At 25.8% G+C, this 26365-nt stretch overlaps 2 protein-coding genes across 3 annotated transcripts; one reads left to right on the forward strand and one right to left on the reverse strand.

Moving 5' to 3' along the window:
- Positions 1-13495: 13495 nt before the first annotated feature.
- On the forward strand, positions 13496-15497 carry LOC145757275 (cytochrome c oxidase copper chaperone-like). The gene is made up of 2 exons (XM_082572432.1): positions 13496-13732; positions 15231-15497. The coding sequence occupies exons 1-2, from the start codon at positions 13509-13511 to the stop codon at positions 15313-15315; spliced, it is 309 nt and encodes a 102-aa protein (XP_082428558.1). The 5' UTR covers positions 13496-13508; the 3' UTR covers positions 15316-15497.
- A 620-nt stretch (positions 15498-16117) lies between these two features.
- LOC145741630 (E3 UFM1-protein ligase 1-like) lies at positions 16118-26356 on the reverse strand. Of its 2 annotated transcripts, none has more exons than XM_082559282.1 (18): positions 26162-26356; positions 24924-25069; positions 24493-24619; positions 23871-23985; positions 23700-23795; positions 23360-23453; positions 23126-23272; positions 22617-22789; positions 22110-22298; positions 21832-21928; positions 18678-18809; positions 18350-18509; positions 17945-18147; positions 17477-17607; positions 17179-17348; positions 16952-17051; positions 16637-16717; positions 16118-16535 (listed from the first exon to the last, which is right to left on the reverse strand). In XM_082559282.1, the coding sequence occupies exons 1-18, from the start codon at positions 26233-26235 to the stop codon at positions 16392-16394; spliced, it is 2379 nt and encodes a 792-aa protein (XP_082415408.1). In that variant the 5' UTR covers positions 26236-26356; the 3' UTR covers positions 16118-16391. The 2 variants fall into 2 exon arrangements, with proteins under 2 accessions (XP_082415408.1, XP_082415488.1); XM_082559362.1 differs by having other exon boundaries at positions 21832-21924; positions 22106-22298.
- Positions 26357-26365: the final 9 nt, after the last annotated feature.

The following is a 26365-nucleotide window of genomic DNA, read 5'->3' on the forward strand; positions in this document are numbered from 1 at the left end:
TTTCCTTAGTCCAATAATTTAATACATGTTTAGTCTAAAATTTGAATACGTAATATTTAATTTATTAATTCAGTTTAATTTTATAATGAAGTAATGTTTATGCATAACTTTATTTATTAATAGAGATTAATTTTAAAAATGATCTAATGATTTCGAACCATATTTTATTTATCAAATAAATCTAGTTGTTTTTATTTTTTCTAGTCAGAATTTTGAAAGACGATAACTTTTGTTCTTTAAAAGTAAAAGTTCTAAATTTTTAGTATGTTTGTTATTATCCCAACGAATCGCAAACCTCCTATTTACGGCATTTAAATGTCACTAATTACTAATTAATATATTTTATTATTAAAATTTAAAGATTAAATTTTCTGAAATTTTAATATGTTGTTGTTATTATTATTTTGTATGTTGCTATTTAAAATGAAGATTTAACTCTAGCTAAATATCGTTTAATCATTATTTTAAGTTTTTTTTATAAAATAACGAATCAGTGTGAGTTTAACGCTTGAATAATTTAATAGCGTTCTGGTCGCCGTCAAAAATCGTCCTTTTCGCTGTCTATTAAAGTAAAAAATATTCGTTGAAAATTTAAGTAAAATGTTAAAGTATAAGTCAAAAATGTGTAAAATTTTTTTTTTTTAACTGTTTTGTTATTATTATATTTTAATACTTGTTTGATTACTAAAAAATTAAGATCGGTATTTTGCTTTTAAATTTAGTTTACTTTTCTATTACAATATCAATGAATGCGTGTTTGTTTGTTAAAATTAGGTTTAAATATAAAAAAGTTCATATTTAAATTTATAATTTAATTAATAAACCTACTAAATAAATTATATTTATAAAAAAGAATTATTGTTTTTATTCTTATTTGCTCGAATTTTAAAAGATGATAACTTTTGTTCTTTAAAACTAAAAGTTCTAAATTTTTAGTATGTTTGTTATTATCCTAACAAATCGCAAACCTCCTATTTACGACACTTAAATGTCACTAATTACTAATTAATAGGTGTTTGTTTATTAAAATTTAAAGGTTGTTATTAATTTTTTAAATTTTGGTCAATTGTATATCATGATATTAATAACTCAAAAATGAATTAAAATTAAAATTTTTATTACTAATTACTTATTAATAGGTGTTTGTTTATTAAAATTTAAAGGTTGTTGTTAATTTTTTAAATCTTGGTCAATTGTATATCATAATATTAGTAACTCAAAAATAAATTAAAATTTTATTTTTTGTCACTAATCACTAATTAATAGGTGTTAATTTAATAAAATTTAAAGATTGTTTTTAGGTTTTTAAATTTTGGTCGGTTATATCTTATAATATTTATAATTTGAATGTAATTAAAAAATAATTCTTGTTTGTTTGTTATATTTAAATGCTGGTTTGTTTATTAAAAATCAAAGGTATGTTATATTCTTGGTCAATGTTTTTGCATATATTTTTTTATTTATAAAATTTTATGTTAAAAATAATTATGGTTCGAAATCTTAGATTTCGAAACATATTGTTATTGTCATTATTATTATGGTTCGAAATTTTAGATTTCGAAACATATTATTATTGTCCGTATATTTATTATTATTTTTATTCTTACTAATCCGAATTTTGAAATCGAATAACTTTTGATTTTGTGTATATAAATTTTTAAAATTTTAGTATGTTGTTTATTATCATATTGTGTTTCAATCCTCCTATTTTGATAATTTAAGTATTATTAATTAGTAAATAATAGGTGTTTATTTATTAAAATTTAGAGATCGTTATTAAGTTTTCAAATTTTGGTCAGTTATATATCATAATATTAATAACTCGAAAATGGATTAAAAATTTAATTTTTGTTTGTTTATTATATTTAAATTCTTGTTTGTTTATTAAAAATAAAAGTTTGATATTAGGCATTTAAAATTTAATATAATGTATTTTATAATATTTGTAATTAAAATACATGTTTAAAAAATAATTTTTGGTTGTTTATTTTATTTAAATGCTTGTTTATTTATTAAAAATCAAAAATTAATTTTTGGAATTTAAAATTTAGTATAATGTATATCCTGATATTAACAACATAAAACTGGGTTGAAAAATTAATTTTATTTGTATAATATATTTAAATGCTTGTTTGTTTATTAAAAATCAAAGATATGTAATATTCTTAGTTAAGGTGTATGCATATTTTTTTTATTTATAAAAATTTATGCTAAACATAATCAAATAATTTCGAACCATATTTTATTTATCAAATAAATCTAGTATTTATTATTATTATTGTTTTTATTCTTATTTGACGAATTTTGAATGATAACTTTTGTTCTTTAAAACTAAAAGTTCTGAATTTTTAGTATGTTTGTTATTATCCCAACGAATCGCAAACCTCCTATTAACGACATTTAATTATCACTAATTACTAATTAATATATTTTATTATTAAAATTTAAGGATTAAATTTGCTGAAATTTTAATATGTTGTTGGTATTATTATTTTGTATGTTGCTATTTAAAATAAAGATTTAACTCTAGCTAAATATCGTTTAATCACTATTTTTGTTTTTTATAAAATAATGAATCAGTGTGAGTTTAACGCTTGAATAATTTAATAGCGTTCTGGTCGCCGTCAAAAATCGTCTTTTTCGCTGTCCATTAAAGTAAAAAATATTGGTTGAAAATTTAAGTAAAATGTTGAAATATAAGTAAAAAATGTGTAAAATTTTTGTTTTAATTGTTTTGTTATTATTATATTTTAATACTTGTTTGATTACTAAAAAATTAAGATTGGTATCTTTCTTTTAAATTTAGTTTACTTTTATATTACAATATCAATAAGTGCGTGTTCGCTTGTTAAAATTAGGTTTAAATATAAAAAAGTTCATATTTAAATTTATAATTTAATTAATAAACCTACTAAATAAATTATATTTATAAAAAAGAATCAAACAATTTCGAACCATATTTTATTTATCAAATAAATCTAGTATTTATTATTATGGTTCGAAATCTTAGATTTCGAAACATATTGTTATTGTCAGTGTATTTATTATGGTTCGAAATCTTAGATTTCGAAACATATTGTTATTGCCCGTATATTTATTTTTATTTTTATTCTTACTAATCCGAATTTTGAAATCGAATAACTTTTGATTTTGTGTATATAAATTTTTAAAATTTTTGTATGTTGTTTATTATCATATTGTGTTTCAATCCTCCTATTTTGATAATTTAAATATTATTAATTAGTAATTAATAGGTGTTTGTTTATTAGAATTTAGAGATCGTTATTAGGTTTTCTAATTTTGGTCAGTTATATATCATAATATTAATAACTCGAAAATGGATTAAAAATTTAATTTTTGTTTGTTTATTATATTTAAATTTTTGTTTGTTTATTAAAAATTAAAATTTGATATTAGGCATTTAAATTTTAGTATAATGTATTTCATAATATTAAAAATTAAAATACATATTAAAAAAATAAATTTTGTTTGTTTATTATATCTAAATGCTTGTTTATTTATTAAAAATCAAAAATCAATTTTAGGCATTTAAAACTTTGTCTAATGTATATTGTGATATCAACACATTAAAACTGGGTTAAAGAATTAATTTTTGTTTGTTAAGTATATTTAATTACTTGCTAATTAATTAAAAAATTAAAGATTAATATTTTAAAACATTTTAAATAATTTTGTTCTAAAATTTCCTTAGTCCAATAATTTAATACATGTTTAGTCTAAAATTTGAATACGTAATATTTAATTTATTAATTCAGTTTAATTTTATAATGAAGTAATGTTTATGCATAACTTTATTTATTAATAGAGATTAATTTTAAAAATGATCTAATGATTTCGAACCATATTTTATTTATCAAATAAATCTAGTTGTTTTTATTTTTTCTAGTCAGAATTTTGAAAGACGATAACTTTTGTTCTTTAAAAGTAAAAGTTCTAAATTTTTAGTATGTTTGTTATTATCCCAACGAATCGCAAACCTCCTATTTACGGCATTTAAATGTCACTAATTACTAATTAATATATTTTATTATTAAAATTTAAAGATTAAATTTTCTGAAATTTTAATATGTTGTTGTTATTATTATTTTGTATGTTGCTATTTAAAATGAAGATTTAACTCTAGCTAAATATCGTTTAATCATTATTTTAAGTTTTTTTTATAAAATAACGAATCAGTGTGAGTTTAACGCTTGAATAATTTAATAGCGTTCTGGTCGCCGTCAAAAATCGTCCTTTTCGCTGTCTATTAAAGTAAAAAATATTGGTTGAAAATTTAAGTAAAATGTTACAGTATAAGTCAAAAATGTGTAAATTTTGTTTTTTTAATTGTTTTGTTATTATTATATTTTAATACTCGTTTAATTACTAAAAAATTAAGATCGGTATTTTGCTTTTCAATTTAGTTTACTTTTCTATTACAATATCAATGAATGCGTGTTTGTTTGTTAAAATTAGGTTTAAATATAAAAAAGTTCATATTTAAATTTATAATTTAATTAATAAACCTACTAAATAAATTATATTTATAAAAAAGAATCAAACGATTTCGAACCATATTTTATTTATCAAATAAATCTAGTTATGGTTCGAAATCTTAGATTTTGAAACATATTGTTATTGCCCGTATATTTATTTTTATTTTTATTCTTACTAATCCGAATTTTGAAATCGAATAACTTTTGATTTTGTGTATATAAATTTTTAAAATTTGAGTATGTTGTTTATTATCATATTGTGTTTTAATCCTCCTATTTTGATAATTTAAATATTATTAATTAGTAATTAATAGGTGTTTGTTTATTAGAATTTAGATATCGTTATTAGGTTCTCTAATTTTGGTCAGTTATTTATCATAATATTAATAACTCGAAAATGGATTAAAAATTTAATTTTTGTTTGTTTATTATATTTAAATTTTTGTTTGTTTATTAAAAATTAAAATTTGATATTAGGCATTTAAATTTTAGTATAATGTATTTCATAATATTAATAATTAAAATACATATTTAAAAAATAAATTTTGTTTGTTAATTATATCTAAATGGTTGTTTATTTATTAAAAATTAAAAATCAATTTTAGGCATTTAAAACTTTGTCTAATGTATATTGTGATATCAACACATTAAAACTGGGTTAAAGAATTAATTTTTGTTTTTAAGTATATTTAATTACTTGTTAATTAATTAAAAAATTAAAGATTAATATTTTAAAACATTTCAAATAATTTTGTTCTAAAATTTCCCTAGTCCAATAATTTAATACATGTTTAGTCTAAAATTTAAATACGTAATATTTAATTTATTAATTCAGTTAAATTTTATGATTAAGTAATGTTTATGCATAACTTTATTTATTAATAGAGATTAATTTAAAAAAATAATCTAATGATTTCGAACCATATTTTATTTATCAAATAAATCTAGTTATGGTTCGATATCTTAGATTTCGAAACATATTGTTATTGTCCGTATATTTATTTTTATTTTTATTCTTACTAATCCGAATTTTGAAATCGAATAACTTTTGATTTTGTGTATATTAATTTTTTAAATTTTAGTATGTTGTTTATTATCATATTGTGTTTCAATCCTCCTATTTTGATAATTTAAATATTATTAATTAGTAATTAATAGGTGTCTGTTTATTAAAATTTAGAGATCGTTATTAAGTTTTTAAATTTTAGTCAGTTATATATCATAATATTAATAACTCGAAAATGGATTAAAAATTTAATTTTTGTTTGTTTATTATATTTAAATTCTTGTTTGTTTATTAAAAATTAAAGTTTGATAAGTTTGATATTAAGCATTTAAAATTTAATATAATGTATTTTATGATATTAGTAATTAAAATGCATGTTTAAAAAATAATTTTTGTTTGTTTATTTTATTTAAATGCTTGTTTATTTATTAAAAATCAAAAATCAATTTTGGGAATTTAAAATTTAGTAAAATGTATATCTTGATATTAACAACATAGAACTGGGTTAAAAAATTAATTTTTTTTGTATAATATATATAAATGCTTGTTTGTTTATTAAAAATTAAAGATATGTAAAATTCTTAGTTAAGGTGTAAGTATATTTTTTTTGTTTATAAAAATTTATGCTAAACATAATCAAATAATTTCGAACCATATTTTATTTATCAAATAAATCTAGTTGTTTTTATTCTTAATCGACAAATTTTGAAAGACGATAACTTTTGTTCTTTAAAACTAAAAGTTCTAAGTTTTTAGTATGTTTGTTATTATTCCAACGAATCGCAAACCTCCTATTAACGACATTTAAATGTCACTAATTACTAATTAATATATTTTATTATTAAAATTTAAAGATTAAATTTGCTGAAATTTTAATATGTTGTTGGTATTATTATTTTGTATGTTGCTATTTAAAATGAAGATTTAACTCTAGCTAAATATCGTTTAATCATTATTTTAGTTTTTTTATAAAATAACGAATCAGTGTGAGTTTAACGCTTGAATAATTTAATAGCGTTCTGGTCGCCGTCAAAAATCGTCCTTTTTGCTGTCTATTAAAGTAAAAAAATATTGGTTAAAAATTTAAGTAAAATTTTAAAATATAAGTCAAAAATGTGTAAAAATTTTTGTTTTAATTGTTTTGTTATTATTATATTTTAATACATGTTTGATTACTAAAAAATTAAGATCGGTATTTTGCTTTTAAATTTAGTTTACTTTTCTATTACAATATCAATGAATGCGTGTTCGTTTGTTAAAATTAGGTTTAAATATAAAAAAGTTCATATTTAAATTTATAATTTAATTAAGAAACCTACTAAATAAATTATATTTATAAAAAAGAATCAAACGATTTCGAACCATATTTTATTTATCAAATAAATCTAGTTGTTTTTATTCTTATTTGACGAATTTTGAAAGACGATTACTTTTGTTCTTTAAAACTAAAAGTTCTGAATTTTTAGTATGTTTGTTATTATCCCAACGAATCACAAACCTCCTATTAACGACATTTAATTATCACTAATTACTAATTAATATATTTTATTATTAAAATTTAAAGATTAAATTTGCTGAAATTTTAATATGTTGTTGGTATTATTATTTTGTATGTTGCTATTTAAAATGAGGATTTAACTCTAGCTAAATATCGTTTAATCATTATTTTTGTTTTTTTTATAAAATAATGAATCAGTGTGAGTTTAACGCTTGAATAATTTAATAGCGTTCTGGTCGCCGTCAAAAATCGTCCCTTTTGCTGTCCATTAAAGTAAAAAATATTGGTTGAAAATTTAAGTAAAATGTTAAAATATAAGTAAAAAATGTGTAAAATTTTTGTTTTAATTGTTTTGTTATTATTATATTTTAATACTTGTTTGATTACTAAAAAATTAAGATCGGTATTTTGCTTTTAAATTTAGTTTACTTTTATATTACAATATCAATAAGTGCGTGTTCGCTTGTTAAAATTAGGTTTAAATATACAAAAGTTCAAATTTAAATTTATAATTTAATTAATAAACCTACTAAATAAATTATTATATTTATTATTGTTTTTATTCTTATTTGACCGAATTTTAAAAGACGATAACTTTTGTTCTTTAAAACTAAAAGTTCTAAATTTTTAGTATGTTTGTTATTATCCCAACGAATCGCAAACCTCCTATTTACGACATTTAAATGTCACTAATTACTAATTAATATATTTTATTATTAAAATTTAAAGATTAAATTTTCTGAAATTTTAATATGTTGTTGTTATTATTATTTTGTATGTTGCTATTTAAAATGAAGATTTAACTCTAGCTAAATATCGTTTAATCATTATTTTTGTTTTTTTATAAAATAACGAATCAGTGTAAGTTTAACGCTTGAATAATTTAAAAGCGTTCTGGTCGCCGTCAAAAATCGTCCTTTTCCGCTGTCTATTAAAGTAAAAAATATTGGTTGAAAGTTTAAGTAAAATGTTGAAGTATAAGTCAAAAATGTGTAAAAAAAATATTTTAATACTCGTTTGATTACTAAAAAATTAAGATCGGTATTTTGCTTTTAAATTTAGTTTACTTTTCTATTACAATATCAATATATGCGTGTTCGTTTGTTAAAATTAGGTTTAAATATAAAAAAGTTCATATTTAAATTTATAATTTAATTAATAAACCTACTAAATAAATTATATTTATAAAAAAGAATCAAACGATTTCGAACCATATTTTATTTATCAAATAAATCTAGTTTTATTTATACTAGGTTATTTATTTTATGTTTTGTATTAGGCGATGGTCGCATTAATGAACAACCTGGTTTGCAAGCAAATCATGCTACATGGATACGAAAACACAACTTAATTGCATCAGAACTAAAAATCATTAATCCTTTTTGGGACGGATCAAGAATATTTTTCGTAACAAGCGTTTTATTATTTTCATAACAAGCGTTTTATTATTATTATTTACTGGCTTGCCTATTTAAATTTCTTAATAAAACATAGGCGTGTCTATTTAAAATAAATAGGGTAGAGTGCTAAAATTATCAAATATTATGTAATCCAGGAATCAAGAAAAATAGTTGGGGCAATGCATCAGGTTATTACTTATAATGAGTTTTTGCCAGCTCTCCTTGGCGAAACAATTATGCAACAGTTTCAATTGAACTTAGTTAACCAGGTAAATAAAAGAACGAGAGTTCTTTGGGAACTTACTTTGTACGCAACATTTAATAAACTAATATTTTTATCAGGGTTATTGGTACGGTTACGACGCTACTTATGACGCCACTGCTGATTTATCTGTTGTAACTGGTGTATTTCGACTTGGTCACTCTCTTATAAGTGAAAATTTAACAAGACGACACTCAAACTACACAGATGATCCTGATAAATTGATACAACTAGTCTCTCAGTAAGTCTAACCTTTAAAATGGCAAAAAATATTATAACGATTTGTTATATGGATGGTAAGGGTATTTTTATATAACCATGCATTTTATCTTATTTTTTACCATAAAGTAAATTATTTTTAAATTTTATTGTGTGATAGATTTTTTGATTCCACCCCAATATTGGAAAAAAATGCAACTGGTTCTATTTTAAGAGGCTTAGTTGCAGATCATGCTCGTTTGTTTGACACCCAGTTTACGCCCGCAATGATTGACCATCTTTTTGCCGAGCCTGGTATAATTTTAATGTTTGTTATTGCACTAAAATTGTCCAACATAGTTTGTTTTATATATATTTTTAAGGTTTGCTATTTAACAAACTTAACATTGGACGAAAATTTTGGTAATATTCTTGGATAGATTTTTAAATAATTTTTTTTAAGGCAAGTTCGGTTTTGATCTTATTGCCATTAATATACAACGTGCAAGAGAATTTGGAATTCCTTCGTATCTTAAACATAGGCAGTTTTGTGGCTTATCATACGAAGTTGAAACATTTGATAAATTGGAAGACATTCCTGTCAGCACACAAAATCAACTTGCATCTATTTATGAGTAATTTAAATTGTATTTTGCAAACAACAAACCTAACCTATACATATACCTAATTGTGCCTTGTTTAAAAATGGGGATTTTTCTTTTTGTCCGGGTTATTTAATAACGTGTTCTTGCAGAAAACCTGAGGACATTGATTTGTTTATCGGCGGAGTTTCGGAAACTGCGTTGCCAGATAGTACTATTGGACCATTGTTTGCTTGTATGATGGCTTACCAATTCCGCGACCTAAAACGCGGCGATTCCCACTGGTTCGAAAATGGAGGCCGGTTTCAAAGATTTAATCCACGTAAATAAAAAAATAGTTAATGGTTACATTGTAAGAAATGGAATTATTTACTTAAAATTAAAACTAGTGTTTAACTGGCAATGCCAAAATTGTTTGTTGGCAGTTAAATAGAATAAGTTGTAATACGTTGTAAAAACCGCCGTTATGCTTTAAAGGTCAAATAGAGACACTTAAAGAGGTAAGTTTGGCAAAAGTGATTTGCGAAGTCGGAGAAGGGGTAGAAACTATTCAACCGAAAGTGATGAGACTGCACACTGAACCAGGCAACGCAAGAGTCAATTGTAGCGATTTACCATCGTTGGATTTAAATGCTTGGAAAGAAGAGGGTGGCGGTTACGTTTCTAGTAACAAAATTAACACTCCCCAAGGTTAGCTAGGTTTTTCGTATATAAAAGTAACAAAGAAATGTAAGGATTTAAATATGAAGTTTACTCTAAAATGATGTACCCGTCAAATCTCATTTTACTGACAATATGGAATTTTGTAAAATCTTCTTTCCCAACTCTATCTGTTTATAAAGATTTTAAATTTCAATAAAGTGTCGTTTTTCAAGTATTTGGTTTTTGGAAATTTATTTATTGTGTTTTGTTTTTTTTGGTAATATGGGCAAATACTAAAAATGCTCATCGATTAATTGATTCAACAATATTGTTGCATTTTAGATTTTGACTGGACAGAATGGTTTCCACTTACGTATTTTCGTGCAAAAAAACTACCTCTTAAACCGGAAACTGCTTTATTGAGTTTTTTGCGAATATATAGGCCTGATGATGTGTGTGTTGCAATTATGGGCTTTGAAAAAATAAAAATAAACGGAAAGTACCAGTTTAGATACAAATGCCCAACAGGTTCAATCGTAGGAACTGATTTTCCACCTGTGGATTCGTTGGAAGGTCAATCTTTTTTTAACTAAATAACTTAATTAAACAAAATTGAAAATATCGTTAACTTTTGGTTTTGTAGTTTTTTGCTTTTTTCGGAACCATAACAAATTAAAGTTTTAAATTATAGTGTACTGGACAAAATGGAGTAGCCAAACGACACCAAGTGATCCAAACAATGACGATGTTGAAGAAGTTTCAGGTGCTGAAACTTGTCTTAATCCAGTAGCGATTCAAGGATTTTCCGTCAATGGGGTACATTTTAATATTTTTTCTAAATTTTAAAATCTAGAACATAGGGTTTTGTTTTCTGACCATGGCTTAGACTACATCACCCCTTTATTTGACATTCCACTTTTATTAAGTTTTATACAAAAAGATTGAATTTTAAATTTACAGGTTCCCGCTAGATCAACAGGTAATATATTTGAACACCTGTCCCCAATAAGAGGACTTATTTGTCGCGGGTCGGATCAACCTTCAGGATTTTGTGAAGATTTCAAAGTGCGCTATTTGTGCATGAAGTCATCTACGTAATAAAATACATTGCATTTTTTACGCAATATTATTACAAGACAGTTAGCTAATTTTTTTTTATATTTTTATATTTATTTGGCTTTAATATATTATTTATTGCAATATTTTACTGGTAAATGTTTAAAATAAAGATGGTATACACTCGGTTTACATTACCAATGCCTATAACAGAAATTCGAAATTTAAATATTGGCTATCTTTAAATTTAAAGTTTTAATCTTAAGGCTTTTGCAACATTAAAAGGTTTACCATAAATTTGTTCTTTTGGAACATGTTCTTTTTAAACACAATAATAAAACTGTCAAGCATAGTAGCGTAAAATAAAAAGTATAAGTTCGACTGTTTTAAAAAAAAATTAAGGTTTTCTTTGAAATAATACTCATGACGTAAAGGGAACTTTTACAGAACAAAACTTGCTAGATAATTAAATAATATACTGATTGTGATAGTTAGACAAGTAGATGTATAAAGCACAAATACCATAACGGAATAAAATCTGATTATCAATAATAATTTGAAAAGATTAGGATCGTAATCGACAGAATAAAATCACAACCGACGGAATAAGATCACAATTGACGGAATAAGATCGCAACTAAGGAAATAAGATCACAATCGACGGAATAAGATCGCAACTAAGGGAATAAGATCACAATTGATGAAATAAGATCGCAACTAAGGGAATAAGATTACAACCGACGGAATAGTATCACAATCGACGGAATAAGATTGCAACTAAGGGAATAAGATCGCAATCGACGGAATAGTATCACAATCGACGGAATAAAATCACAATCGACGGAATAAGATCACAATCGACGGAATAAGATCACGTCTGACGGAATAAGATCACGACTAAGGGAATAATATCACAATCGACGGAATAAGATCTAAACCGACGGAATAAGATCACAATCGACGGAATAAGATCGCAATCGACGGAATAAGATCGCAACTAAGGGAATAAGATTGCAACCAACGAAATAAGATCACAATCGACGGAATAAGATCTCAACCGACGGAATAAGATCGCAACCGACAGAATTAGATCACAATCGATGGAATAAGATCACAACCGACGGAATAAAGTCACAACCGACGATTAATATTACTTTTAAAATTAAAGGGCGTTTCCCAGAAGAGGGTTTGGGTAAGGGGTTAATAAAAATTGTCTTATTAAGTATTTGGTTTCTAATTAACAGACAATAATCCTATATAAACAGTCAATGCGATTTTCGCGTTTTTTTTATACTTTTTTAAATTGTGATCTTATTTCTTCGATTGAGATTTTATTCCATCGCTTATGATCTTATTCTGTCGGTTGTGATCTTATTCCGTCAGTTGAGATCTTATTCCGTCGATTGTGATCTTATTCCGTCGATTGTGATCTTATTCTGTCGGTTGCGATCTTATTCCGTCAGTTGTGATCTTATTCCCTTAGTTGCGATCTTATTCCGTCGATTGTGATCTTATTCCCTTAGTTGCGATCTTATTCCGTCGATTGTGATCTTATTCCCTTTAGTTGCGATCTTATTCCGTCGATTGTGATCTTATTCCGTCGATTGTGATCTTATTCCCTTAGTTGCGATCTTATTCCGTCGATTGTGATCTTATTCCCTTTAGTTGCGATCTTATTCTGTCGGTTGCGATCTTATTCCGTCGATTGTGATCTTATTCCGTCGGTTTAGATCTTATTCCGTCGGTTGTGATTTTACGGACAACTTGAGATAAGTCTGATAGGAGAATCTTATAGCAGTTTTTATTTAAATAAGTTTAATATTAATTTCACTATGGATGCAGTTACTACTGTGATGCTATTCTGTCAAAGTTTTTATTCATTTGAATTGATATAAATACGTTAGTTGTTCAATTCTGAAGTGATACTATTCTTGTAATGACTTTGTTACTGGCTTAATCTAATTACTGTGAATGAAATTTTATTCCTAAAATATCCAAATCCGTTTATGATCTTACTGATGGCATCCGATAAAGTTGCATGTGTACTTTGGGTTTGGTGGCCATCCCATAATGCTAAAAATAAAGTATTTTGGGTTTGTTGACTATGCCATAATGTACTATAAAATATTTGTATCAACATCATTACTTTTGGCATGTTTTAAACCATTAAATTGATTTTGTTATTTTTTTCCCGTCGCATTGTTGTAATATTAAGTGTATATCGTATTTATTATTTACTTTTATCAATGCGCAAAAAAAATAAAAATAAATAAATATTAAATAATGTTTTTTGGAATATTTTGTGTTATCGATGTAAGTAACGTTAAGTAAACAATGACGCAATTCGTATGTATGATTTTACTGATTTCTTAAAAATCATCTGGCTAGCGCAAAGCAAATTAAAAATGTCAGAAGTGCAAAGCGTGGAAGTAGACCTTTCAAAAAAATGTCCTGGAACCGGAAATAAAATATTGGCACAGACAAAACCGTCAAATCGACCAATCGGAAAAGATGGTAAACCTTTAAAGCCTTGCTGCGTTTGTTTGGATACAAAAGGCAAACGTGACGAATGGTATATATAAATTTTTTTTTTTTTTTTTGTAGATATCTTTATCCTCGATGTGGGAACGTCGAGTGCGCGACTTAAACATAGAGTAACATCAGTTACTCCGACCCAGTCTCGAGTTGCCTGTGGCAGTGTGGGATATTATAGAGACTATAATTGCCCGGTAATTATGCTGCTGATTAAGTGCTGGCTCAGCAGGAGTTCATACCGTTTATATCGCCTTACTCAAGGGCGCTACAGCATGAGATCAGTGGGAATTGAACCTACCTCATGTGTGGTGTAGCAAGAGTTCTTACCACTACACCACACTGCCGGTAAATTGTAAAAATAGTTACAGGATTTTAATTTAACCAACATATATTGTGGTTAGATATGATTGATTTTATACTTTGCAAAATAAGACAACCATGGGTAGTACTAAAATAGGGTATACAAAAGGTTACGGGGTGCAGGAAATACTAAAGCCGTATGTAAACGTTAACAAAAAGACGCTGAATGCGAAAAGGACGTGATTTTTATTCTCTTTGATAATCTTCCCTTGCACTTCATAGTCGTTTTAGCATCATTTTATAAAGTTAATCCGCATCATCCCTAAAGTTAATCCGCATCATCCCTCAGACCTTACACTTTAAGGTAAATACGGCATTTATCCCGCAGTAAAGTACAACAATGCTGTCCCACTCTCCGTAAATTTTTGATAACGTTTACACACGGTCCCGCATCCTGTACTTTAGTATAGTCCAACAACCACCAAAAAATAATTGACAAATTTGCCATGGGATGCAGAAAAGAAAATATCAAGATCATTTTTAAACTATAGCAAAAAATTGTGGAATACAAGGAAGGGCAGAGTTTTTATATGCTTTTCAAACATTTGTGTGCTTTATAGTCAACTCTGTATTTAGCCCTTTAAATAAATACAGCATTCCAGCAGCGTGGTGTAGTGGTAAAAACACTTGCTACACCCAGACACCACAATGTGGTCATAGGTTCCATCCCCACTGCTCTTATGCTGCAACACCCTTGAGTGAGGCCCTATAAACAGTATAAACTCCTGGGCAACTATAATCTATAATATTCCAAACTGCTAAAAAGGAAACTCGAGACTGGGTTGGAGTTACTGATGGAACTCTATGTTTAGGTCGCGCATTTGACCTTCCTATATCGAGAATAAATTTATACAAAAAAAATTTCTTGCTTTTCGCATCCCACAAAAAAGTATATACAAAGTTCCTTCTAAAAAATAATGTTAAAGCCTTTTGTTCGCAGGCTAAAAAAACAATAAAGTTGATTGTTCACTTTTAAAATTACATCATTTGGTATATTTAGACATTTATGGAATATAACTAGAGGTCTAATCTAGGAGGTCGAGGGTTTAAGTTAAGTACGCTTAAATCAAATGAAATAATAATTTGATTGTTTACCATAATACACATAATTTAAATTTGTATTTACTTTATTGTTTTACTATATATAATGTAGGCTATATATACTTTATTTTTAGCATAATAAACAAGGGAGAAGCCAATTGTCAAAGTTTTATTGATGCCCATAAACAATGTTTGCGGGATCTAGGATTTAATATTTGAAACCTGCTTTAATTTTTTTGCCCTAATTTTGCTTCAATATTACAAATTATTTTTATTACTTTTATGATCAAGGTAAAAACAATTTTCGATGTTACCTTTAAAAAAAGTTTTATATTGCTTCCAATTTTTTGTTATTTTTTAAGTTTAATTTATTATATTAATAAAAAAGACAATCATTGGGACTGGGTTTAAAAAAAAAGAATATAACTAACAAAACCTTTTAAAACTAGTTTCCTGTTAAATTCTGTTGGAAAAAAAATTTAAAAATTGATAATTTAGTGGTTATGAAAAAATGTTGTTAGCAAGTAATTTTTAAATTTAGTTTTTTTGTTTAAAATAAGGCCATTCATTTTAAATTGAACTATAATAAATATGTTAAATGCAGTTATAATAAGGTAAAAATGTTTATACATCACTTTTTCCATGGGTAAAGTATGTGATATCTGTGAGTCTTTATAAAGCATATTTCTGTTATTACTATTACCCAAATTTATTTCCTTGCTAGCCCCAACTCTATAAACTTTATCTATCTTACTTCAACAGGGTACTAACAGAAATAGTGACATTAGCTGGGATAATAGTATTTTTGACTACTATTACAATTTTTTCACCATTACCCAAATTTATTTCCTTGCTAGCGCCAACTCTATAAACTTTATCTATCTTACTTTAACAGGGTACTAACAGAAATAGTGACATTAGCTGGGATAATAGTATTTTTGACGATCCAGTAGTTTTGGGGTATTATAAAAATTACCAAATGAGACTACAATTTTGCTGTTCACTATACCACAACTGCATGTTATTCTCTATTAAGTTATTTTAATAATGCAAATCAAATTGTCCTTTTAGTATCGAATTAAAAAAAAATAAAATTTAACCTCACATATTGAGTTAAGATTAAACATAATTAAAAGCATATTTTCTTATTATCTATAGTTCTGTACAAATCCCTCTATGAACAGCAAACACCACAACAACACAAGAACAAGCAATATGCACCGAAACAATAAAAATACTATATAACCTTTTTTGTTTACCTCACCCCCCTACTTAAAAATGTAAAAATAAAAATCTCAATTGTGAAACTTCTTTGTAGTTGCAGCTAGTTTTTTTATTTTATCCTTTCCATTTTCGAGCTCTGCTTTATTACTATTGTTGTTTAACCTGACCGATGTAATCACAAGATCCTGGTATTGTAGCAAAGTATGGTATACATTCTGCAACAAACATTAACACAAAATCGTATAATTGTTCATAATTAAGATGTAACTATGAACATATTATCAAAATACCTTATAAAAAACTTAGGCTGTTTTACCTGATCAACAAGATGTTCTAATTTGGATATAATATTAGGAACACACTTGCCTGGTGCGTTTATCATCAACCCAGTAACATTCTAAACAATTTGAATTTGATTAATATATAAAAGCTCATACAGTTATTTTACATCTGGCCCAATTTTAAAATTATTTGACCATTTATGCATAAGGACAAAACAAAGTAACAGCAAAGAGAATCAAATAAGAGCAATTGTTTAAGTATGGCAGAATTATTAATGATTTCCGACAAAGTCTTATTCAATGCTTAATTAAAGTGTTAGGCAATACTTAAAATTTAAAAAATTACTTACTTGAAAAATGCAAACAGAGGAAAGGTGTAATAACAATGCAGGGTCAGTTTCATTTTCAATTTGTTTTAACAGAGAAATTTTGTTGGTATGAATCGTTTGCCTAGTAAAAACCATTAATTATATTAATTAAAAGCACATAAAATTTTTAATTAAATTGGTTGCTAATTTGCTAACATTAGTGTATATTTTTTTGCCCTTAAACATTTTAGTATAAAACAGGTGCATACCTGTCTTTTTTTTTGTCAGGACCTCTTAATTTAACATCACAACCATCAACACCAACAGCATCAAATAAGGAATTGCTAAACTCTTCAAATGTTTTGTTACTACTGTAACTTAACTTTGTTAAAACTTTTCGAATATTTTCAGGAAAGCGTGAAAGCCAATTCATTTTTACCTGTAGAAAAAAACTTGTACAAATAAAAACATGGAATTATTAAAAAAAGGGTTTTAAAAAAATCATAAGTTAATAATATATATTAAAATCAAATAAACGTTTATATAATAAAACTTATTTTATTTTACCTCTGCATTTATTTCCTTTTCAATTTCAACACCTAACAAAAATTCACTTGCCATCATAATAAATAAAATATTGATTATTTCGAGACAAATTCCTTTAAGCAAATGCTTTTGAAGAATAACAACCACATTGTCTAAAACCAAGTTAAATATGCATTTGACATAGTGTATTTATTTAATATTAAGTAAATATTCTAATTGTTATGAAAAACTATAAAATAAGGCAGTGGATAAATACTTTATCACATAAAGCACTAGGTTTAATTCACCCTGCCTCCACGTTAAATCACCCATAATATTAGTCAACAGGTAAATACAGTTAAGTTTAAAAAAAAAATTTTAAACTGCATCTTAGCCAAATTTTTACCAATTTTAAGGTTGCAAAGATTTTTCACAACAACAAGTTGTCAGTAAAAATGACATTTTTAACAAAAATAAATAAAAAGTTTAAAACAAAAAAAAATTAAATACCATCAAATAGTTTAAACGATTCTGCAAATAGCCTAGCATTACTCCACATGATATTTGTGTCCTCTTCAAGCTGTTTTCTTGATTTACACAGAAATTTATTTTTATCTTGCATCTTACTACTTTGACTTCGTTGCTCTTTCTTTTGTTGGATTGTTAACAAAAACACAGATTGCACAGCAGACTTAAACTTTATAGACAAGGGTCTGTTTTTTTAACAAAACACAAAAAAACAACTAGTTTCTTATTACTTTATTAATATTGAAATGTGATAGAACTCATTAACAGCGCTTACACTATATAGGTTACTATTTATAAAAATTTGAATATTAAAATCTACAGTAATTCAGTTATATTAAATTAAAAAAAAATGTTATAAACTTTATATTGTTCAAGTAACAATTTTACCTATGCAGCTGGGCAGCAAGTTCTCTTATAAAGTGTTTGGGACAGTGAGACAACCAATATTGTAAAATATCTTCAATTTCAGGAACATCCATAAACTTGTGTTCTTCAGGTTTGCCTTTTTGAGTTGGTTTAAAATCAGCTTGTGCCTCCTCTTGTTTTTCTACAACACATTTTTTAATGCTAAACTATTGATTCAATTTAAAATAAAATTCTCTATTACTTTGTTTAAACTATTCAGTGTTACAATTTGCAGTACTTTTTACTAGCTTGTTTTCTCTCACTCACAGAAAAATAACAAAACTAACAAAATATTTTTTAAATATTTTACTCCATTTCAATCTTTTTTTGTCCTTTCCTTTTGTCTTGACCTCCCTTGAACCAACCCCAGCCCCCCCTGTTGGCCGATCCCCTGCTTGACGTGCACTTCCTGATCCTTCATTTGTCTTTTTTCGCTGATCATCTAAGAGCAACAATAATGTGAATGAAAAGATTTATTTTACCAAATTCATATAAAAAAGATATCTAAAAAACAAAAAACTTATTACATATTGATGCACTGATCCAATCATTTGATTAAAATTAATTTTTTTTTAACATATCAGGGAAAATCACTGGCAGATTCTAAAATGCTTAACCTTAAGATATTAATTTTTCACTGCAGTATTACATTGCAATCATATATAGAAGTAAAAAAATTATTTTTAGTTTAACAGACAAGTCACATCTACTGCAATGTTACTTTAAATAACTTAATCTAGTATAAACAGTATATTTCAAAGTTATGATTAGAGTTAATTTCAATAAATAAAATTGTAATTAGTACCTCACTATTATATATAGGCTCTGTATTATAGACCTTGGGTCGCAATGCTTTTTATTTCAATAAGGTTAAAATTTACTCAACCTAGTAGTAATTTAATTACTGATAAATATTTAAAGCTGCAACCCCGGATCAGTTTTATTAAAAACAAAACACAACTACCAACCACAACCTTAACCAACTCAAATCACCTTTCACTTAATTAAAAAAAAACTTTAATAATGTTAGTCACTGATGCAACCCTAAAAAAGTTTATGTCTGTCATTATGGAAAAATTTGACAAGGTGACCAAGCGTCAGTAAGCTAAGGTAGGCCATGATAAAAAAGATTTCAAAGACCTGAGCAATTTCATCCAAGAAGTTAAAAACAGCCATACATCATTTTTTAAACAATTAAAATTTGTAATAAATATACAAGCAAAACGAAAACACACATGCTATTAGGAAATATAAACTATAATTTACTAACAACCTTATTCCAGACATTAATAATTTTGATATAATCTAGTTTTTTGTCTACTTTTTATTTCTGATAATCAAACCCACCATAATAACTGATTTAACCTAAACCGATGGTATTTATGACCACCTTTTAATAGTTAAACAGATAAACAAAACTAGAACCCCAAACCCAACCAATAATATACATAACCCTAAAAGAAACCAAATATACTCATTTATTGATCCAAATGAAGACGATAAGAAATTAATAAAGTATTATAAAAAAAACTTTTGACCATAGTTTTTCCTTAAAATCTAAAAAAAATTAAACACTTGGCTTATAAAAACAGAATTCCAATCCGCCAAATCTGAATATTACCTAGGTTCATTCCATATATATGGAAAAACCCGACTTCTATTAATTGTTTTAATGGTAATTTAAAAAAAAAGCATTAAGTCAAATTCATTTACCTACTTTACATCAATTGCATAAAAACTGGTTAAATCTATACTCCCTACATGCTTTGTATATAATTTCTTGCTTAAAAAACCTGTATTGTGATCAGTTTTTTTAAACCAAATTGTCCAAGCGAGTTTGAACTTATTCTGGCATCAATGAAACCTGAAACAAGTTATGAATTAAATGAAATATATACTATTAAAAATTGTAAAACTCATTCCTCCAAAAATTATGTAACTATTAAACCATATTTTTAACCTCTATTGTTACTAATTCTTTATTAAATAAGATTAAAACTGACAAAATAATTTCTATTAACAAAAAGACTGACCTAAAATAAACCCAAAGCATTAGATCCATTAGCCTTTCCTGTTTTTTAAAATATCAGAAAAAATGGTGCTCAAAAAGATATTATTCTTCTTTAAACAAAACAACAACTTGGATTTCAAAAACAACATTTAACTAAATAAGCTGCAATAAGTAAAATTACCGATACTTTAAAACAAAAAATTAACACTTCAATTTTTTTTAAACTTTAAGGCTTTTGATATCACAGATATTACCATATTACTCTTACAAATTAAGGAGTTTAAGAAATTGCTCAAAAATGGTTTAATTTAAAAATGGTTACTTAATTCAACAATAGCTATTTGAAATGTTTTTAGAACAACTCTTGGATACTTAGCTATTATCCACTGTATTAATGATAAGGCCTCACAAACATCATATGTAATTAGTTCCTTTTTTTGGTTAGTCAAATGGTATTCTTTTAGTCAAGCAGTATCGTACCGAATGATACAAATATTTAACAACTTTTTGAGACACTGCAAGAGTGTCAGAGATTGAATGATAACAATTATTTACCGAACTTTCAGTTATGAGGTTTAAAGTACAAGCCATGCAATTCACCCCTGAAATGTCACCATCACACAATGGCTTTACAAAGTTCGCCAAACTGTCGCACTTTTTCGCTTTAATTAAGGATTTGTTTTTATCGTGCTAGAAAGTTGCAAACTGCAAATGGCTTTTATGCTTTAAACAAATATCAAAATAGCTTCATACATAATGTTTTTAATGACATATTTTATTAAATGTGAAAAGCAGCACTGTCCAAAAACCCTTGTATGGTTGCACAATTATTGCAAAATTAAAACAAACAGTACTATGGCATTAAAGATAAATCTGTCCAAACAGGTTTAATATTTCAAAAAAAGAAAAATAAGAAAAACTCTTTCAAATTGTTACAATTAATTTAAAAGTATAAGCATAAGATTTGGCAGCCAAGTACAAACAAATTCGACGAGTCTGAATCCAAAAAAAAAATAATATATGGATCGAGTACTCGGACCCGGAATCAACTTGGCCCATTCCTACTTTTTTTAGATTATTTTTCTACACTGTCACTACCATTGACAGTAATAAAGTTGCTTTTATCATATAAATGAAGTGTCATAATTTTTTTTATTTTGTTTAGTTTTTGTGTGTATTTAAAAAAATGTAGTTTATTTTAATGTAATGAATTAATATTATCTATATATACTAGGTTTGTGGACCATGCCACAACACGCTATAAAATCTTTATGTTTTAAATCATTAAAACTTCCAATACTTAAATTAATGCACAAATAACCCAAATAAAAAAATCAATACCAAACCTGGCCAGACTAGTATATTAGGAATACAAAATTTCACATAAACAGTCAAACAAGGCCCAACATAAAAAAAAAATTTTATTTCTAAATGCATGTATTTAAACGCCTACCTTTTTTGTCTATTTTGCCAGAATCATTTGTCTTCTCACTTACATACATCTTTCGCTCATCAGCAGTAAGAGCAAAGACAGAAGCTTTTTTTGCTTCCTACTTGTTTACAATGTTTAATTAGTTAAAGCTTAGTTAAAATGTTTGGCATAACCCATTTAAACAATTTCAGAATGTTTTAACATTTAAAGAAGTTATCAATGAACTTAAAACCACAGGCATGATTACAATAATAATGTTAAGCTTATTAATGAATCTGCTTTTAAGTTTAAGAACTTGCGTTATCAGCTTTTATGTGAATCAAAGTTTCAAAATGTAGTAGACATGAATCAAAAAATGCTTGACTGGCGACAATTGTTTCAGCAAAAATAATTCCATTAATTTGATTTTTATGTTTGCGACGCTCTTTCATGACATAGTGCAATAATTGATTACAATCCTCATTACAAAATGAAGATGGCAGAATAGGCTAAAAATGGTTAAAAGGCAATCTTACATAAAGTTGAACCAATTCATAAGTTTAAAAAAAATTGTGAAGCATACTGCATGGGCTAAAATTAGCTAACACTTTAAAGGCCCTATGGTTATAGCTGATTATTTCTAATGCAAACTAGCATATTTGAAAAATCAAAGTTAAAATTTGAAATTCTTAAATTTTAAATATATTTTCTTAAAATCTAATTAAAAAAAAACTTAGTAATTATACTAAATATGTTTTACTAAATAAGAACAGCACCATAACAAAAAATTAAGAAATCTAAAATATTACACTAACATATGTATTTACCGCAATATCCGTCCATTCTCCACTAGTTAAAGTTTCATCAATGGTTGCTACCACTAGATCCACAAGACCACCACCAATACAAACGCTTTTTAGCATAAAAGTTTTGTCACCGAATCTTTTTTTAATAAATAATCTTGGGTCACTAATTCCCAAACTCGATACAGCATCAAATTCTGAAACATTTATTTGGGGGTTCATAGGAAATTTTTAAGATTACTTAACACTTTATAGTTTTTTTTTTTTAAAACACTATAGAAGTTAATATAAACAAAAAGGAAAGCTTTTTATTAAATTTTATCGGGGGACTTACTGACTTAACTAAGATTTGTGTTTAATTATCTGAACTAGTTTTGAGTTATCTTGGCAGTTTTTTATAATCTTGCCTTTGTTATATTGACTAATTCCCAATTTGCTGGCTTTGCACAATTAAGTAAGGCTATATGAAACCAAAAAATCTACAATTAGCAACAAAAAACAAATATGCGATGAATTAAAATACGATTACCTACCAAGATAGTTATTTTGCTCGAAAAAATTATCGACCCATTGATTTTGTGATTGGGTGTAAAGATCAGGTAGATAAACTGATTTTTCTGATCGTCCACCAGCAATTTGGCCTTTTATTCGATTTTCTGAGATCAAGCTCTCAATAATAGCTTTTTAAAAAATGTTAAACCGAGATTTATTATATAGGCTATACCTTTTTAACAATTTTTGTTTTACTACTTCTGAGACTTATTTACCAAAAAGCAGTTGCATCGAAAGGTGATGTTTAGTTGTTAATGAACCAAGGCTTATAGGTCGAGTGACAGCTGTTAAAACACCACAAATTCGAGCCTAAAAATAAAAAAGATTGTTTCTTTACAAAACAAATGAATTATTAATAGCTAAAAACATTCAACTTTGTTTTAAAATAAAAAAGCAAAAATTGCTGGACAGTTTACCAACATTTATTTTGATTTAACTAGACAACAATTTCAATGGATTAAAAATCTTTCACAGCAAAAATTAATTTAAGTTAATGACAAATTTGATAAACTTCTTTTAAACCATGATACAAAATTATTTTTTAATATGATTAACCTTGTGCCTTGCAATGTAAGCTTCAGTGTAAATAACATCTTTGTTCAATTTGTCCAATTTTCCATTTATTACTGAGTTGAGTCGTGCTAGAAGTTCCTACAAATAAAGTAATAAGAAAATGCAATTAAACAAATTTTGCTCAACTTGATTAATTGTATTTTTTTTACATACAGGGAGAAGAAATTCTCTGGGCAAATCATACACTTTGCTTAATTCAGCAATAGTTACTTGGCCAATAGATTGTAGGCTATCATTTATTTCCTCAGCAATCTGATTCAAATAGGTACTGAAATATAAAAGAAATTAAGTATAAAAATAAATTTAAAAAACAAGTAATTAACATAGGCATAGTAATGTGCAATTTGGAATGGGCTATTTAACTTTTTTTTAAATATTTGCAACACAGTATTTTTAATACTAGGTTGTTGATTCTTATTTTGATTATTTGCCTTAACATAGACTAAGAATAGAACTAGCCATATGGTAAAATAGGCCTTTAAAAATAAATTTCTATCACATGTGATGTGGGTAAAACAAAAAAATAACACAAGTGGTATAAAAATAACCAGTAAAATTATTAATAATGCAACTGAAAGGGTGAACATTTAAAAATTTAAGGGTAAAAAAATTTAAGCTGTAAATTGCAATGTTTGCCCAAGATAAAACTACCTTTTAATGTAGGTACACTGAACCAAGGGTGCATAATTAAATAAATATTAATACACAACAACTGCAAATATACTTTAATAAACATACAATAAAAAAGAATGTAATAACTGTTTTTAAAAGTTACCTTTCAAGAAGCTGGCCATACACCAACTGTAAATTTTGATCGTTTTTAATCATGTTACTTGTTTTTGTCTCAATGTGACTGAAGTCTACATTTAATACTCGTTGAAGTTCAACCAAATTAACCCGGCCTGTAATTATCAAAAAAAGTTAGGCCATATATTTACCAAATTAATAACTAATGTATTACCTATTTATTAAATATTACCTATTTATAAAAAGGGCTTAAATAAAAAGTAGTTAAGGTTTTCATTATTCTATAACACAAAATGTATCATGCTTAGATACCTAAATAACCTTAATTTAATTCCAAACTATTTAATTAAATACTATATTTTTATTTACACATGCTATGATGTATGTAATAATGAAGTTTTTAATTTTAAACAACTATGGTAATAGTTGTGCTTGTATTTATATTAAAACATGACTTACCACCATGCATGTAAAGCTCGTTTTTTATTTCTTTGACCAATTGTTTTGGTGTTAAATATTCTTTTCCATCTGCTGTATGCAAGACATCCAAAAGTTTCATTTCCTGAAGTTTCATCAAAATTTCGATACAGTTTCTTTCTGACAATCTAACAAAAACAAGTTAACACCTTTTTAAACACTATAAGATTAAATTTAGATTTTAGAACCTTTTTATAGCAAAACTGACCCCATGTAAAAAAAAGGTGAAATAACCAAATAAACTCTGCATAATATTAATTTGCATTATTTTTTTACAGTTAGATAATATAATGACATCAGTTACAAATAATAACAGAGTGGTTACAAAACATATTGTTATTGTCATTATTATTGTTAATATATTCCAGTGTTCTAAAAACAATAATTTCTGGTTTGAAAAATTTTTTGTTTAGAGTTCTAAAATTTTAGTAGGCTATGTTGTTTATCACCAGACAGTGTTTCCATCCTACTATTTAGTAAATTTAATTATTACTAACTACTCAATAATGGGTATTTGTTTCTTAAAATTTTATTTATTATTCTTACTTATCTAAGTATTGATTCAAAATAACTTTTGTTTTTTTTGTATAAAGTTTTAAAAATTTGGTATGTTATTTATTGTCTGATTATTTTTAAATACTTAATTTTTCAAAATTTATTGATTATTAATTACCGATTGATGTTTTTTTATTAAAAATTAAAACAAGGTACTAGGTTTTCAAGTTTTGGTCAATAATGTACCATGATAATAATATTTTTAAAACAGTTAAAAAAAACTTTTTTTTTATTTTTAAATGCTTGTTGTTCATTAAAAATTCATACCCCTATTAAGCAATAAAAAATTTAGTCTAATGTATATCATGGTATTAATAACACAAATACGAATTTAAAAATTAATTTTTGTTTGTTTATTAAATGCTTGGGACAATTAATTCCTGTTTTGTTTATTAAATTTAAAAAATTAATATTTGAAAACTTTTCAATTGATTTTGTTGTAAAATTTTTGTTTTATTACAAAAAGGCGATCGATAAAGGGGGGCAAAGCCCTCCTGTTTAAGGTAATAATTAAAAATCTAAAATTTGATTTATTTTGTTTATTTAATATTTTAAACTAAATAAGTTTATCGCTTATTTTATCTATCTATAAAGATTTACATTAAAAATAATTAAATGACTTTACACCATATTTTATTTATCGAATAAATTTAGTATACATTTACTTTTGAGTTGTTGTGGAAAGTTGAGCTGTTTGAAAAGCAGCTTGTAAACTTTTAATTTCATCCCAGTCCACCATCTTAATTTCCTAATTTTATTATGTTTTAAACTATTAACTTTTTGCATGAACCAAGCAGTATTTAAATGCAAAAACTACAAGAAATATTTTGTTTTTCTGCTAAAAATATTCTTGTATTCTGTAAATATAG

The sequence above is a fragment of the Corella eumyota genome, chromosome 1 (genome assembly GCF_963082875.1).
Source record: "Corella eumyota chromosome 1, kaCorEumy4.1, whole genome shotgun sequence".
Classification (NCBI taxonomy): domain Eukaryota; kingdom Metazoa; phylum Chordata; class Ascidiacea; order Phlebobranchia; family Corellidae; genus Corella; species Corella eumyota.

Coding starts and splice junctions, on each gene's coding strand:
- LOC145757275 (XM_082572432.1), top strand. CDS start 13,509: ATGTATGATTTTACTGATTTCTTAAAAATCATCTGGCTAGCGCAAAGC. Junction 13,733..15,230: donor AAAGGCAAACGTGACGAATG/GTATATATAAAT, acceptor CTTTATTTTTAG/CATAATAAACAAGGGAGAAG.
- LOC145741630 (XM_082559282.1), bottom strand. CDS start 26,235: ATGGTGGACTGGGATGAAATTAAAAGTTTACAAGCTGCTTTTCAAACA. Junction 25,070..26,161: donor CTTTCCACAACAACTCAAAA/GTAAATGTATAC, acceptor TGTTTTTGTTAG/ATTGTCAGAAAGAAACTGTA. Junction 16,718..16,951: donor CCTCTGTTTGCATTTTTCAA/GTAAGTAATTTT, acceptor CAAATTGTTTAG/AATGTTACTGGGTTGATGAT.